This window comes from Aythya ferina (genome assembly GCF_964211825.1).
Source record: "Aythya ferina genome assembly, chromosome: 3".
Lineage (NCBI taxonomy): Eukaryota > Metazoa > Chordata > Aves > Anseriformes > Anatidae > Aythya > Aythya ferina.
This window is the reverse complement of record NC_140298.1, coordinates 1,673,692-1,689,086: the sequence shown is the minus strand read 5'-3', so window position 1 is coordinate 1,689,086 and position 15,395 is coordinate 1,673,692. Positions and strand designations below refer to the sequence as shown.

Here is a 15,395-nt window from a genome sequence, read left to right as displayed (position 1 = left end):
CAAGCAGTGACTCTGAGCCAATTTTTCCTAATTTTGGAGCCTGTCAGGCCTCCTGCTGGTACTGTGCCAGCTGCTGATGACCAGTCCCTTCCTCCGTGCAAAGAGGTCTGGAATCTCTAAGGCATTTTTCCAATCATGTCTCATCAGACCTTTGGGTCAGCAGATTCATTCATGGCATGGTTATAGGATTTTAGCATGCATTTGGCAAAGCCAAGAAAGCATGAATCAGATTCTGCATTCATCTGCTGCAGTGTTAAAAGGAAAACACATGGGTGTTGCAGATAGTGTTATCAGTATATGTCTGAGGAAATAACAGTTAACGCCTACTGCATTGTCCTGCCGAGCTCTCTTTTGAGATTACAAGGTATCTTTGCTCTTTTTGTTCAAGACAGATTCTCATCTTTCTCACTTCTGGTTTTTAAGCCTTCTTAGTTCTTTCACCCAGTTCTTGGTACTTTGCCCAGCAGAAGGACAGCTTCTGGTTTTATGCTAAATATGGCTCAGTTTTCTACCAGGCTTAGCCTTTAAGTTACAACACAGAAATGTGGCAAAAGCAACTTTTCTTTCTCCCTGGAGCTTCTCTGAGTTTACAGTCCTATTGTGTTTCTTAATTAGAACATTCCTTCTATCCTAAATATCCTTTCTTGACAGTTAAATTCCAAGGTTGTTATGAAGTGTTAACTCATACGTTGTTTCAGCTTGATTTCTTTTCAGTGGGACACCTGACACAATAACCCCCCCCCCCGCAATTTAGTTTTGTGAATCCCAGCTGTAGTCAGGGTGACCTGAGCTGCTGTAGTCCCACCCCTGACACAATTAGACTTATCCCCATGTTACCAGGATATAAGCATAAACAACTTGCCAGGTTAGGCCAAGTGAATGCTAGACAGCTCTCGCTTGTTTCACGTGATCCCCTCTACAGTTTGGTAATCTGCTGGATGTCTCCAGAATACCATGTGAAAGAAGCTGCTGCTTTAGAAGTGTGCCAAAGTCTACCATGCAGATTCAGTGCATAAAAACTATGCAGCCAGAAGCAAACTATAAATAGATCTTTAGAAGGAGAGAAAGCATTGGTTGCCTAAGGGAATATTTAAGAAAGCTTGCCTCTCTCCCAGAATTCATAAATATTTAAGTAATTCTGGTCCACACTTCAAAACAGTGAACAAGCAATACAGTGAAAGAGTTAAACCTGATCGTGTGAGCTACAGTCATGAGAAACAACAATTGTTTTTCCTCAGTGCTGCTTGAAAGAAGGCGTAAAATCTGAACAAAGATTTTTGGCTGTTATTTGATTCTCCCTGGGTTGGGAAAATAGACTTCTTTTTTTTTTTTTTTTAATAGTCACTGGCAAATTTCTTCCTTTAACCAGAACAACATCCAAGATCTCATGTTTTTTGCTAATGCTAAAATTCAAAAGGGGAGAGACTGTAGATATCTTAGGATGAAAAGTACCAGTTCACAGATTTGATCCCTCAGAGATATCCAAAGTGGCTTTGAAAGCTTTTCTAACAACATTAGTTTTCTAATGTTAAGAAGCACACTGTCATATGTGATAGCCCTGCTGAAGTCAATGGGGCTGTTCCTAAAGTAGGATACTATCCAGCAAGTTAAAATTTCACAATTTGTTCACATTTTGAACAATAAGTCCTTCCCAGAAAGGTTCTATCTAGTTACCATTTTGGTAACCTAAGAACTGGAGGGAGACTGGAAGGAGAGAAGTGAATGGACAAACCAAAGAATTGGGAACTGTGGGTGAAGGTGAAACAGATGCCTTCACCACTGAAAAAATACCATCAGGGTTAGTCAAATGCTTGGGGCAAGGTCTGCTGCAATTCTGTTTGAAACTGCAAGTATGTAATGAGCAGTGTCTATGCAAGAGATTGCAGGCTGCTGAGGGAGTGTTTCCTTGATTTCCTAGAATGGCAGAATACATAGAACACACCTTTGCAAACTGGCTGTCATCATATATTCTTCAGCAACTGATTTCTGTTTGGCAGGATGTTGGGACAGAAAAATCCACATCTCAGTGTCTCGAGGGGAAAAAAAAAGTAATGCTTCTTTCCCCAAAGTTGCCTACATTTATTTCATATCAGAGGAATTATTATTCATTTCAAATAGCAATGAGTAATTTGGGAAGATATCAGCAGTAAGCTCCTTATAATGAGGTTCAAGTCTATTATTTTTCTTCCCTGCAGCCACAGCAGTTTCCAGGGATATCTTCAGGAGCTTCAAATATGTAGAGGGAATAGACTGTCAAAACCAAATTCTTACGTGAGGATTTGAGACAATTTTGCTTTCCAAATCTTAGGCAATAAGACACCTAAAGAGAACAGGAGGTGGAAAAACAATTCTGCTATAAATTAATTTATTTTACCAGAGAGAATTTTGATCCTGTCTTTGCGCAGACAGGGACTGTACTCCTTGGAAGAACAGTAACCCACTAACTTCAGCTATGAAAGAGAGGAAGCAATAACAATAACAATAACAATTAACAATATCTTGTGAATTGATATTGTCGAGGATTCATTTACTGCCCTAACTCATAACAGAACCACCAAGAATGGAAAGTGAATGGATGGCCACGTTGCCTGTATCCTATCAGCCCTGTTTATGTAGTAAAGCTTTACAAGTTATACAGGTGCCCATATTTTAACGCTACAATCCCTTTGCAAGTGCCTTTTATTTCTGTTCAAACCCTTTCCCAAACAATGTAGGATGACCTGAGAAAAGTTCCATGTGTGCATCTAAACAGGCCTTATGGAAACAGAACTGTATCAGCATACAGCCTGTGTGCTTTAGATCATACCGAACATGCCTCCCATCCAACCTAAAACACATAATGGAGCATTCAGACAGCCTTATTTTAGGGACCTAAAATTAGTTGCTCAGAGTCATACTTCAGAAGAACCTATTTTTGTCCCGTACTATACAGGAAGCTTAAGTTCCTTGGCACTTCATTCAGATGCTGTCATTGCTCCTGCTCCCATCCTCCAAATAGGTAAACTTTTTTAGAGCATTTATGCAATAGGTGTATTTCTAGTTTGTAGTCTTTAGGCTCATCAAAACGTTTCTTATATTTAGGCAGAGCAGTGTTTCTCTTTTTTTTTTTAAATAAGGCAAAAGAGGTAACATATGTCTGCAGATGAGATTTTTCTAGCTACAAACAAGCATGGATGTGTTGTTTTTAAAATCTGTTCCCCTGTTTGTTTGATTAAAACTAGTGATTTTAATTGCATTCACACTCTTCAGAAGATTGTTCAGAATGACTAATCCTACTGCCATCTTGCTCATTGTTCCTCAAGAAAGTAATAACATCAGTTGAGTTCCTAGGGGCAGGAGGAGAGACAAGCAGCTGTAATTACTGCTCTTCGCTGTTTATACAGACAAGGAACTGCTACTACCCAAAAATCATTAGAGCAACTCTGTTTCCCAGGGGCAGGGGAGTAAACGCTTTCGCAGCAGGCTCTAATTACAGCCTTTTCTCATGTCCTTGTCTTGAAGGGATGGAGTAGCTCCTTGCAATGAAAATGGCCTTGTTAGTCTAAAGTTAGTAATTACAGATGCTTCTTCTGGGAGAGAGTGTGTTGTTGCCATCTTGTCTGAAAGTGGGTGAGCGGGACAGCAGCAGTTTCCTGACTGCCTTTGGTGTCTGTTGGCATCTGCTTTGGGTGACCGACCAATTTAGAAACACAGGGATGAGAAAGCCTAAGGATCCTCATTGCTGACAACATCAAAAGCAAGCTATTCCACTTTTTTTTTTTTTTTTTTTTTAGTGGTATTATGAAGGTCCTGTTGGACTTGGTTTTCTTCTCAAAATTCTAAAGTATATAAAAGTCTGCAACACAAAAAAAAGTCAGCTTTTAACTTAGGTATGTTTAAGTACAGATGGGTCACTAAGAAAAACATACATGTAGGAAAAGTAGTTGCTTGAGATGTGAGATGGTAGAAACCACCGTTAAGGTTGAGAGACAAGGTTCCTAAATACTGATGATAGCACTTGTGTTATTTGACCTAAAGTAGCAAGTTGGCCAGCAAAGGAACGTATGATCAATGCGCAAATTGACTTAAGACACTGTTAACAGTCAAAATTTCTCATGAATGGGAAAATTGTCTTTTTTTTTTTTTTTTTTTTTTTCTCAACTACAACACTTGGATTCATCAATTCTCAGGATTTAATGCCAAAAAACAACAGGTGGCAACCATATTTAAGTTGCTCTCAATTTGCATTCCTCCTACTTAATAAGAGAGGAAAAAGCTGTTGATGCAAGTTGCACAGACTGGTTCCATGTTATGAAAGCCAGTCCTTCATCATATGACTTGGGGACCAAATGTGCTTTTACACACTGCTGCAGCCAAAACATATTGCAAACTTGAAGAACAAATGTATTTTTAACTTACTTGGCAAAATGCATATTTTTCCTTTCAAATTGCAGAATGCCAGTGTACCAGGGGAAAAGGATTAGTTTTTTAATAATTAGCAAATGCAATTAGTAAATGAATCAACACACAGAAGATACCTTGAAAACGCAAGGACTGTAAGTATGCTTACTCTTATAATTGCAGATAGACTCAATCTCCTTTTTTCTCATTTCAGATTCTGAAAATGGGAATAATTTCTGAGAATAAGGGGGTCAGTTAAGTTGGTAGGATGACCGAGGTGCTGGTAGCATACTTTGCACATTTTTGCCTGAAACGTAAGTGTTTCATTCTGGTGGAAAGCAATTGTGTGTCTGAGGTACAGCAGTCACACGCCCTTGAGGTGATTTGCAGGTTCAGTTAAATAGGCTCCATGAGGCTGGGGTTGCTTATCCATGTTGCAAAATACTTAAAAGTGTTTGAAAAATCAAGCTTCAGTTTTAACTTGAGTGAGAAAGGGCAGAAACTGCAGTAGTGTTTTGTGTGTGTGTGATAATGAAGCTATGAAGCAAGAATATGAAGAGTGCAGCTTTGAAGTTCCTTATGTATCTGCCAACTTCAATTTCAGAAAATTGGACTATAATTTTGATTCTTTTTCTCCAAGTCCAAACAAACCCTGCATGCTTCAAATTTAATAAACACTTTCCCACACTGGCAACTGCTTTTTGAACAAACCACTATTGCAATCGAGTAGAAAAGAAGAATTGCTTATAAATGATAGAAAAGAAGTTATTTTATTTTTTTTTTCAGCTTCAGAGCACATCTAGAGTATATAAAAATATTCTTACTTATCCTTAAATATGCATAAGTTTATTACAGCTTCTGGGCCAGTAACCCTATTTATCATTGTCAGATTATGTGATAAAATTATTCATTTCATAGTGTTCAGCAACACCTTTTGTTTATTCCTGTTTTCACCAGCAGAATAGTAAACAAGATGTACTGCACACAGAAATTTGATCGTAATCGTTCTATTTTTAACTCAGGCCAGAAAGGAGAGAAATTCTCACACAAATTATTTTGCGTAGGGTAGATAGGATGCCTCTGTGAAAGAGCAATAATCTCCAAAACACACATATACGAACTGTAGCTGCAACTGTTCTGTAATAATGTAAGCACTGATATACATAATCTACAAGAATATGTGATAGAAAATGTTGTAGGAGTGGAAGCTCACTGTCAAAGTACTGAGCACAACACAAAATCGTCCTCCTTCCTCTATTAAAATTGTAGTTCTAGGAAAGCAGGAAAAGGTAGAATTAATTTTGTTTCTTCAAAACCTGCCTGAAAAAGCTTGACCCTTTGTAGTACTTCAGTCAAGGGAAATAAGCCGAGTATTTTATCTTTCTTTCATCCTAGGACCCAGAACAATTATTTTCACTGAAGCCTTGAGAAAGTTATGTGATGCATTTAAGAAGTGATCATAGACTTTCACTTTCCCAAGATGTTACAGTGAAAATATTAGGTGGGAGATCTACAAAGTAGCACAGAGCTTCCTTTTGGTGCCTGGGAAAACCTTGTCTGTGTAAGGCTGCTTTTGTAATACTTTGCTCATGAAGAAAGTTACAGTGCAGATTATTTTGTGATGGCTGTAAATTGAGGTAGTGTCACTCTGCTCAAACAGGTGCATCAGAATTATTTCCTGTTGCACTGGATTGCAAACAGAAGTAGTGTCTGCTACAAAGGCACATAACAAAATGGTGTGAAGGTACCAGGTGCCATGAGAATGTCTGAGTGCCACAGCCTTTGTCATACATCAGTCTTCTATTACATTCCTCCTCTTTGTAATGTGTTCCATCGTTTAATCATTTTTTTCTATCAAATTTTAAGCAGGGCTAATTTGAGCATAAAGATGAGAAAACAGGATTTGCCCTTGTCTGTAGCCCTAACTCGAATACGTTTGCAGCTGTTCAACGGTCACGATGTGATTCTTGAGGGGAAATTCAATTAGCAATTATATTTAGGCGACAGCTGGAGATAACAGCTATCAGCGCTACTTGTTATCACGTATCCATCGCAGGCTTCATCCTACGCCCCTGGAGGCCAGCAGCAGGCCCGGGCAGCGCGGAGCTGTGCTTTAGCAGCATTTTTATTTGGAATAAGCCCCTTAAGCCGCTTTGCAGCCACCCCCGTGACTAATTACCCCGGCAGCCCTCCGGGAAACGGGCCGCCGGCCGGTTCTCTTCCCCCGGCAGCAGTTGGGGGAACGTTGCGTTCGTCGGTTCGGGCCGCGGCCGGTTTGAGGTTTAATAAACTTTATTTAACCGCAGAGGCACGAAAGAAGCGAGGCGGGAGCAGCGCTGGGCACCGCTCTGTGCAAATGGCGGCGGGGCGCGGCGCGGGGCCGCCTCCCCTCAGGCGCGGCCGGGCCGGGAGCCGCCTCCCTCAGCCGCCGCCTTCCGCCGCCGCGCCGGAAGGTTGCGGGGCGGAGCAGGGCCAGCAGCCGCCCGCTCGGGGCCGTTCCCGGTGCGCCGTGCCCGGGGTGGGGGTGCCGGTGCCGTCCCCGCGCGGCGCCGCCGCCGCCTCAGCGCCGGGGCAGCGGCCGCGGCCATGGCGCCGCCTCAGCCTCAGAAGGAGATCGTCTACAACAAGCTGCTGCCCTACGGCGAGCGCCTGGAGGCCGAGGCCGGCCGCTTCCTGGCGCAGATCAAAGGCAACCTGGCGCGGGCCGTGCAGCTGCAGGAGCTGTGGCCCGGGGGCCTCTTCTGGACCAGGAAGCTCTCGACGTGAGTGCCCCCGGCCGCCGCGGGACGGGCTCCGGGGGAGGGAACCGGGGGAGCCGAGCCCCCGGGGGTCTCCCCGGGCTCTGCCGGGGCTGTGGAGGGCCGGGGCCCGCCCCTGTCCCGCGCAGCCCGCCACGAGCTCGGCGGAGGAAACCGGGGCAAAGGTGGTTTCGTTTTCTACAGCTCGCCTGGCTCCGGGAGCCTCGGCGATTTCGTGAATCGGGAGGGTTTTCTCTGTCGATATTTCTAAGCTATTTCTTTCCGAACGCCTGCTTGGCCACCTGTTTGACCTCTTGCCTTTTTAGGCAAGTTGTGCAAGATGTTATCTGCGCGCAGCTCCTGCTGTAGGAACGCGAAGTCTTTCTCAAGACGGGCTGTTTGTTGGTTCAGTGCTGGCAGGATTACATTGTGCCTTAATGCTCTGTAAGCAGCGCCGAGCCGCAAGAAAAGCCCCCGTCTCGCCTCTGCCGGGGCGGCGGGCACTGCGCGGCCCCACCGAGTGCCTGTGAAGTGTTTTTAACACAACTCCAAACCGCTTGGCTCCATGCACCGTCACTGAGCGGAGCCCGGGTTTCTCCTAGTGAATTTTACGAAGCATACTTCTGCTATTTTCATTGTCACTATTTTTGATGCTCTGGCATTGAAAACGGCATCAGATGACAATGAGTCCTGTAACTTCAGTCAGCTAACCATGTTTCCGTACGTTGTTTTTGCTGTGATGGTATTTTCTCTGTGCTAGAAACGATGAACTACGTGCTTTTTGTAGAATTCAGAGATCCTCACTTAGATTTTTCCTTTATATATATATATAAATAAACAAATATATATAAAAACAACTAATTTAAAAATTGATACATACTGGGCAGTCAAATCTGTTTGGTTCATCTGTATCGAAATGTAAGTCTTTGTATTTGCCAAGAGGCATTCTTAGATAGAATTACTTTGATGGTTGCAAAATGACTCACGTGTTTTCATTATGTGACAGTTTGAACCCGCCTGGAACTAGGTCAGTGCTGTTTTTTTGAACTTCCCCCCTCAGCCATCTGGGAGCTTACACTGGTTTCAGTGATACCTGTTGCCTTTAGACTTGTGGAACTTCAGATACTAATCAAGCTGAGATAAAGTGTACTAGTTCTTATGAAGAGAAAGATCTACATTAGATAGGTAGGCTAAATGTAGCGCACAATCCCACACACTTTCAAAGGATCTACGTTAGAATTACCCTGGTAGTCATTCTGTAAATTGTAATTGCTGTTACCAGTTTAGGCTTTAGGGCAGTGAATTTAGCCTGTTGAGAACTGCTGCTGTGCTACTTTATGAATCACAGAAAGGTCAGGAGGCTCTAGTTTGTGGTTTTCCACCTACTCTTTGAAGTTCTAATTTGTGTGTTTTGCAACTTGTCCGATGCCTTTCAGTCCTAAGATTTCTTTGTGGCATATTATATGCAGTAAGACTTGGAATATGTTTGGAAGCAGGCAGGGAAGGAAATAGGGGCATCAGTTTAAAAATAAGCTGGTAAATTTAACGTGAGAGTTGTTTTGCTCTTCAGCTGAACTTGACAACTTCTGTGGGATTGAATACTTTTATTAAAGTTCAGGCCTAAATGAAACACTTCCAAAGTATATAGAATTCTGATTTCATACCTAAGTCAAATTACAAGATAATGAGAAAAAAAAATCTAATCTTTGTTGTCTGTTAGTAGAAGGTAGTTCATCTCAGTGTCAGCTTAGTACCTTTTCCCTGCTGAGCAGCTCCAATAAATTTTACAGTTGTTTGATGGAGAAATGTAAAGGATCCTCATCATGGTGAGATCTCTGCTTAGCCTTGTTGCAAATATCTGAATCATAAAAGGCAGAATTTTCACAGTATTCTGTGGATTAAATTGTAATTCAGAATCATGTCCAATGTATCTTTAAACTAACATTTTTTATCTGTTCATGAAATAATACAAATGTTTTTAGATGTGTAAATGCATGATTAAGTAGGAAAAAAAAAAAAAAAACACGTGTAGTTGTACCTTCCCAGGTACCCTACAACTTTATACAACTATGGATGATTCATTGTAGATTATGAATAACAAAAGTAGAACTCAAATATTTTTTTTAATTTACAAGTTTGAGTATCGGTTTCAATTTTGTGATGACGGATGAACCTGAGATCTCTTGTTTCTTATAATCTCAACAAGTGAGCATGACTTGCCCATAGTTACCTTAAAAGCATCTGTTTCAGCTATCTGATGTCATGGTCTGAGTAGGAGGGGAAAAAAGGGGCAAAAATGGAGTTTATCAGGTGAAATGTCTGTAATCTAATTTGCATGATTTGCTGTTTATGTGTAATTTTCCATAATGTAAACAGATCCTTTTGTTGGAATGCGTCTACAGAGTGTGGTGAGAACTTTCTTGTGAGGACAGGAATAGAGCAGTTACTTAACTAACTTGTGACTTAGTGGGACTTCTTATGCAAGTCAAACTGTACCTCAAAGACTGGCATTCAAACCTAATCATTACTGTGAGACTCCTCAAACTTTGGCTAGTAAAATCTGTATCTTACAAAACACTAATCCTGTTGTGAAAGCAGAAGACTGAATGTCAGTTGTTGTATAACTTGCTACAATGTCCCAAAAAAAAAAAAAAGGGCAGGTTGCATCAAAATAATTTGCTTAAATGGACTTGCATCAGACTTCTACCTCTTAGGTCAAAAAGAGGTTGCTGTTTCAATTTTTTCACTTTTTTACGTTTTACTGAAAAATGTTGTGCATAGTTTTTGTTTTGTTTTGTTTTTTGTTTTTAATGCATAGCCTGTAATTGAGCATATCAGTATAATATGAACGTCTAACAGTTACAGTGCAGGTGGTTGACTGCAGCCTGGAAAACACATGAGTGTCATTCTGTACTTTTTACTTCAGTAGGTAAGGGTAGAATTTTTGGAGTTGAAGGACACCACTTCTGTTCCTGATGATGTTACTTTGTGTGCTTGCCAGGTAAAGGTTTATTACAAAATTACACTTAAGTGTAAGGTAAGAAAAAATGGAGCTCAACCGTTCTGAATTATGGGAAAGCCTGTCAATCAGACTTTGATGAAATATTTTAATCACTTTTGCAATATAAATCTTTTTTTTTTTCTTCTATCTATTCCCCTCCCATCTTTATCAGAAAAATGTAAGCCTTCTTTTGGATACATAATATTTATGTACATGTACGATGTAAACATGTATGTGATCTAAGTGGTTTTGGTGAGCATGATTCATTGTTCTCAATACGATTTGTCAAAACAGCTTTAGGCCAATTGTAATCCTCTCCTGTGCATGAGAAATTGAAAGTAGATAGCTAGGAATTTAGGAGAGTGCTCTATGCAGCTTCATATGTGAAGGCAATTTTTAACTGTAGCAGAGCAGCCAACTTCTAGGGTAATTTAGGCTATCTGCTTGGTACAACAGTACACTTCCTAAAAATAGGTCTATTGTAATTGTGGAGTGAGAGATTGGGTACCTAATACTTTTAAAGGAGGGAATTGGGTTTGGGTTCTAATTTTATCTTGTGTACAGAGACCCTGCACTCTGTGCAGAAAGGATGGAGCTGCAAATAGAATTTTCACTTTCTAATCCTCTTTTATTTGCTCATAGCTGATCTTCAAATGTGAACCCAGTGACCACCACAATGTGGCGTAATTTATTTATCATTTTTTAGTTGGCTGATAGAGGTTGAGAGACGGTTTCCTTAAAGAAGGAATCAAAAGGGCAATGGAATTAAGATTTCAAGTAACATCTCAATGTAGTATTGCCTGCCTTCTTACAGGAAGTTTTTGATTTGCAATAATTTAGTTCTAGAATTAAATTATTTTTTTTTCCATTAACTAACCCAATACTTTTTTTTCCTCAAGAGGAGGCACCATTTATATGGTGAACAAGCATATATGTGATTAGCCCCTAGCTGTCCTGCAGGATTCATGAGGAACTGGATGTATTCTTGCCTTTAGTAGTGGGAATATCCTCTCCTGAGGATACTTCTGTTACATTTTGTTAATTTAATCTTGAGGAAAATGTGAGTAGTCCCTTTCTAGAATTAAACATTTTCCGACTGTCATCTTAATCCTACTGTGCAGCAAGACAATAATTGATGTTTTTAAAATCTGCTTTTTCATGTACATAAAGAAGCTGCATTTACGGGAGCAGTTTGGCATCCAGCTCCATTTCCCAGGCATCTTTGTATTCAGTACATTACTTTGTATTGTACTCTTTCCTCTGTTTCTTAATTAAACAGCATTTAGTACAGTAGAATTGGTGTTAGAAATGTCAAGAATGGTAACCATGCAAACGTTTCCTTTTTTGTTACATTCAGCAATGCTGACAGAGTCCCTGGATCTCTTGCAGAGCGTTTCTTTGTAGTTATAACTTACTTTTTCAGGTTTCTGCAGTTCTGTTTTGTTTTCTTTAATAATACATGAAGAAGTTAAATCACTGTAACTTGTTACTCTGTACCTAACCTTATGAGAGCAGAGATGTACGTGTTAAGTGTATATGACTGAACAATAACAAAATGGAAATTGCAAAAGGTTAAAGTTGATTTTGGAAATGAGCTGTTAGCGTTCCTGTTTAGCTGCTGTGTTCTTTCCCAGATGTGTAGTGTCATGAAAATTGTCTTTACCTTGTGTAAGTAAGCAGTTTGATCACTGCATCCAATGCTATCTTCCCCTTTTAATAAACAGGAAGGGAAAGCTAAGAGGAAAAAAATCAGTTGCACCTGTTGTTTTCTGAGGACTCTTTCTGCCTTGTCTGTTTTATACATGTGGAAAGTGTAGCTGTTTGGCTGTTTGCGGTTGTTCTGTAGGTGGGTGGTGTTTCTGGCTGATCCACATACCTCATGTGGTAGAGGAGTGGGTTAGTTTATATTTCATTCGTTTCCTTCTGGGTGTGAAAGGAGTAAAACACATTGAAATGAACATTAGTGACAATACTGCTCAGTAAATGGGAAATCCCCTGCTGAAATCAATGGGAAAAAGAAAAAGGAAGTGACAAGAAGTGCTGTAGAAGCTCTTTTTTCTTCTCCGAAGACGAGTGATTATTGGTTTCCCCAAGCCCCGCAGCTGTCCCACTGTGTATTCAAAGGAAGCTGGAGGAGGGAGATTGGAAAATGTTAGAAGGAAAAAGCAAGGCAGCTTACCAAAAGGAGTCAGTTTCCTGGAATAGATAAAGTTACTAGCTGTGGGTGATCCTGGCAGATGAGTGTTGTTTTGTTTTGTTTTGTTTTTTAATTGAGAAATGGGGAAGTGGTGGAGTAGAAAAACATAGTCAAGCTGTTGTCCCTATCCTGTGTGCTCTTGTGGCACTGTTTGCCTCATGTGTTTTAGTGAGGGACCTGAACTTTATTTCGGTGTGGTCAGTTCTCCCACTGGAAGGGCTGTGAGGAGTAAAAGCTTACAGAGAAGCACGAAGCATTTGAAAGCAAAACAGATAATAACTAACTGAACTTCTCAGCATTGCAGGAATCAATTTCAGAAAACAAATTCAGCAATTGAGACAGTGAGCTTTGGTTTTGTTGTTAGCTCAGTAGCTGCTTATATTTGCCCCTCTAAGAATTACCTAGGCTGTGTTCCATCCAGGTGGGTTTTGTTCAGAGATCACGGGGCCCACCACGTGAAAAGATGCAGGCATTCTGCAATGTTTGCTGTCCCGCATACCAAATAAGTAGTGTGAGATCTGGCATTCTTCACATTACTAGGACAAGCCTCCATGCTCCACTGGTGTATATTTAACAACAAATCAACCCAAGCTCTACTGAATCTTTTAAACAAAAACAATCAGCAGGCGTCTACAGAAATTGTTTTATAAAGGGTCTTATCTCATATGCTTTGTCTAACAGCTCCTTGGAGGGCAATGTATTAGTAGTGTTTCTTATGACTCTATGGGTAGTTAGAGCAGTAATACAAAGGAGAAGTGTGCTTTTCAGGTGAGTAATAAGTTGTAGTGGCATGACGTGTAAAATGCTGCACTAGAACCTTATATAACTTCTGTTGGAGGAGGTTATTTTTAAAAAGTTAAATGCATGCCTTTTTTCAATCTATGCTTGAAAACAGCAAGCATCTCTTCCAAACTTAGCCCTAGCGGAACCATACCTTTTAAAAATAGTAAATAAATGGACAGCAGTGAAGCTCACCACCAGCAAAGGTCAACTTAACTTGAAACTGTTTTTTTAAATTAGCTTCTACATTGTGTCCTGTTTCCTTCTTAAAGTGCCCCACCTGAAAAGGATAGAGTACAATAAAGCTGCTTGTGTGACAGTGTCACACAAAAAAAAAAGACGAAATAAGTACATGGGGATGTAGAGAGTCTAAATTCAGTAGTTAGTACATTTTGAGCTGAGGTGAAAGAATATAGTCATTGTTTTTGTGGTACCTGGTGTGAACATCATGTTATGCTGTTTGTGGAATCTTGGAAGACAGCAAGCTGTCCTTGTTTTTGTTTTAGTTTTTTTCCTGGTTATTTATTATAAGTAAAGTTTCCTTTACCTCATTGGTTTAAAAACAGATTATGTGTTTGTTACATAACTGCTTTTTAGCATAATTCCTTTTTTTTTTTTTTTTTTTTTTTTAATAACTTCTTAGGGTTCTTAAATTGTTTTTAGGCTCACAAAAGAAACTTCGGTTAGATTCCAATTTCCTCTTAGGAGAAGCTTCACAGAAATTATGATTTCAGAGGACCCTATAGTGATTAGGAATGCTACCTGCCAGTATTTACTAATTCTTTAAGGTTTGTACTTTATAGGTACAATAAATATCTGTCTTCCTGGCTAGCAAAAAGAAGGACTAAATTTAGTGTTAGGATTGCCCCTGGTTATAAAACGTTTTTTCTTGAAAGATTTATTCTGAGCACTGGGGGGGGGGGGGGAAACAACAAAACAGAACCACCACCACCAACAAAAACAACACCTGTATATATAAAAGACTAGTCAAACTATGCCAGAGATAAAATGTGGACATTATGTTAGGTAGTACTTTATTGGATCATTCTTCATTTTTTTCCCCAGTAGTTGGTTTCAGGTATCAAAATATTCCCTTGTTAGATACCTTTTCAAATCTTTCAAACAAGAACTTGAACTTAAATTAGGTTTTCCCTTGTTTCATTAAACAGCAAGCTAGACAGGATCTGGCTCAGGTCTTAGCTAAAAGGAACATGCTCAAAAATATTGCTGACTCATCTTGTGTTTTGCTTGCAGATACATCCGGTTATATGGGAGAAAATTCAGCAAAGAAGATCACGTGCTTTTTATCAAACTGCTGTATGAGTTGGTAACAATTCCAAAACTGGAAATCAGCATGATGCAAGGATTTGCACGCCTGTTAATAAACCTGTTAAAGTAAGTACAGGTTTCTGATGACTACTGAAATTTTCTTCTCTAAGTAGTTGATCACTTCACTTTCCGCATGTTGTTACATACTTCAGTGCAATAGTATGTTCTGTTACAGGTTACTTCACTTAATCTACCCTGCACAGGTGATCTTGATTAGAAAGAGTTTGAAAGGGGAAAGGTGTCTACATAATGCAAAGCTTTACGTGTGGTTTTGACAGTGAAAGAATGTCAGCTTTTCAATATTAGGAAAAGGAAGTACCCCAGAGAGCTAAGAGTTAAGGCTGAATCCCAAGCAGGGAGGAGGTGAAGACTGTCTCACAACTTGATATGCTTATTTCACTTAGTCAGACTTCCGTTGAAGATGTTGACAGCTTGAGGTCATTCAGAAATTCTGTAAGTGGTTGCCTTGTAAATTCCCTGACCTTCCTGCAGTTTATGCCAAATGCTGAAGAAGAGCATGATTCAAAGCAGTATTCCTGATCTGGGGTATTTTGGTGTGCAGTAGGTCAGCGTAGATGTTTAATCCTAAAGTGCTCCTTGCTTTCTTATATTATAGGAAAAAAGAACTACTTTCCAGGGATGATTTAGAGTTACCATGGAGACCACTTCATGAAATGTTGGAAAGGATATTATACTCCAAAACAGAACATCTTGGATTAAATTGGTTTCCCAAGTAAGTTTGCATTTTAAAACCTAAGTACTTGTTATGCTTGAAAGTACAGTTACAAAGGCACTGTTAATGTCTGTCATTAGGTATACCGTAAATATTTTTGTTTATATTTCATGAAATTGATTTCAGTAAGTGCATGTGAGGCTACGATAATTGATGGCAGGATGTACATGATGTTTGTTACACTGTTCCTTTCTGAACATAATCAAGTTCACTTCTAAGTACACTGAAACAGGGTCT

The 15,395-nt window shown here is 40.0% G+C and overlaps 1 protein-coding gene across 2 annotated transcripts in view; it reads left to right on the top strand.

Moving 5' to 3' along the window:
• PSME4 (proteasome activator subunit 4) overlaps positions 1–15,395 on the top strand; it is a 69,042-nt gene that overhangs the window by 497 nt on the left and 53,150 nt on the right. Inside the window, exons 1-3 of one of the 2 annotated variants that reach the window (XM_084514131.1) lie at positions 6,854–7,142; positions 14,351–14,491; positions 15,042–15,158. In XM_084514131.1, coding sequence (XP_084370257.1) covers positions 6,967–7,142; positions 14,351–14,491; positions 15,042–15,158 — 434 coding nt within the window. In that variant the 5' untranslated portion in view covers positions 6,854–6,966. Of the gene's footprint in view, positions 1–6,853; positions 7,143–14,350; positions 14,492–15,041; positions 15,159–15,395 lie in introns of those variants that run through there. The other variant, XM_084514132.1, reaches the window with a different exon arrangement.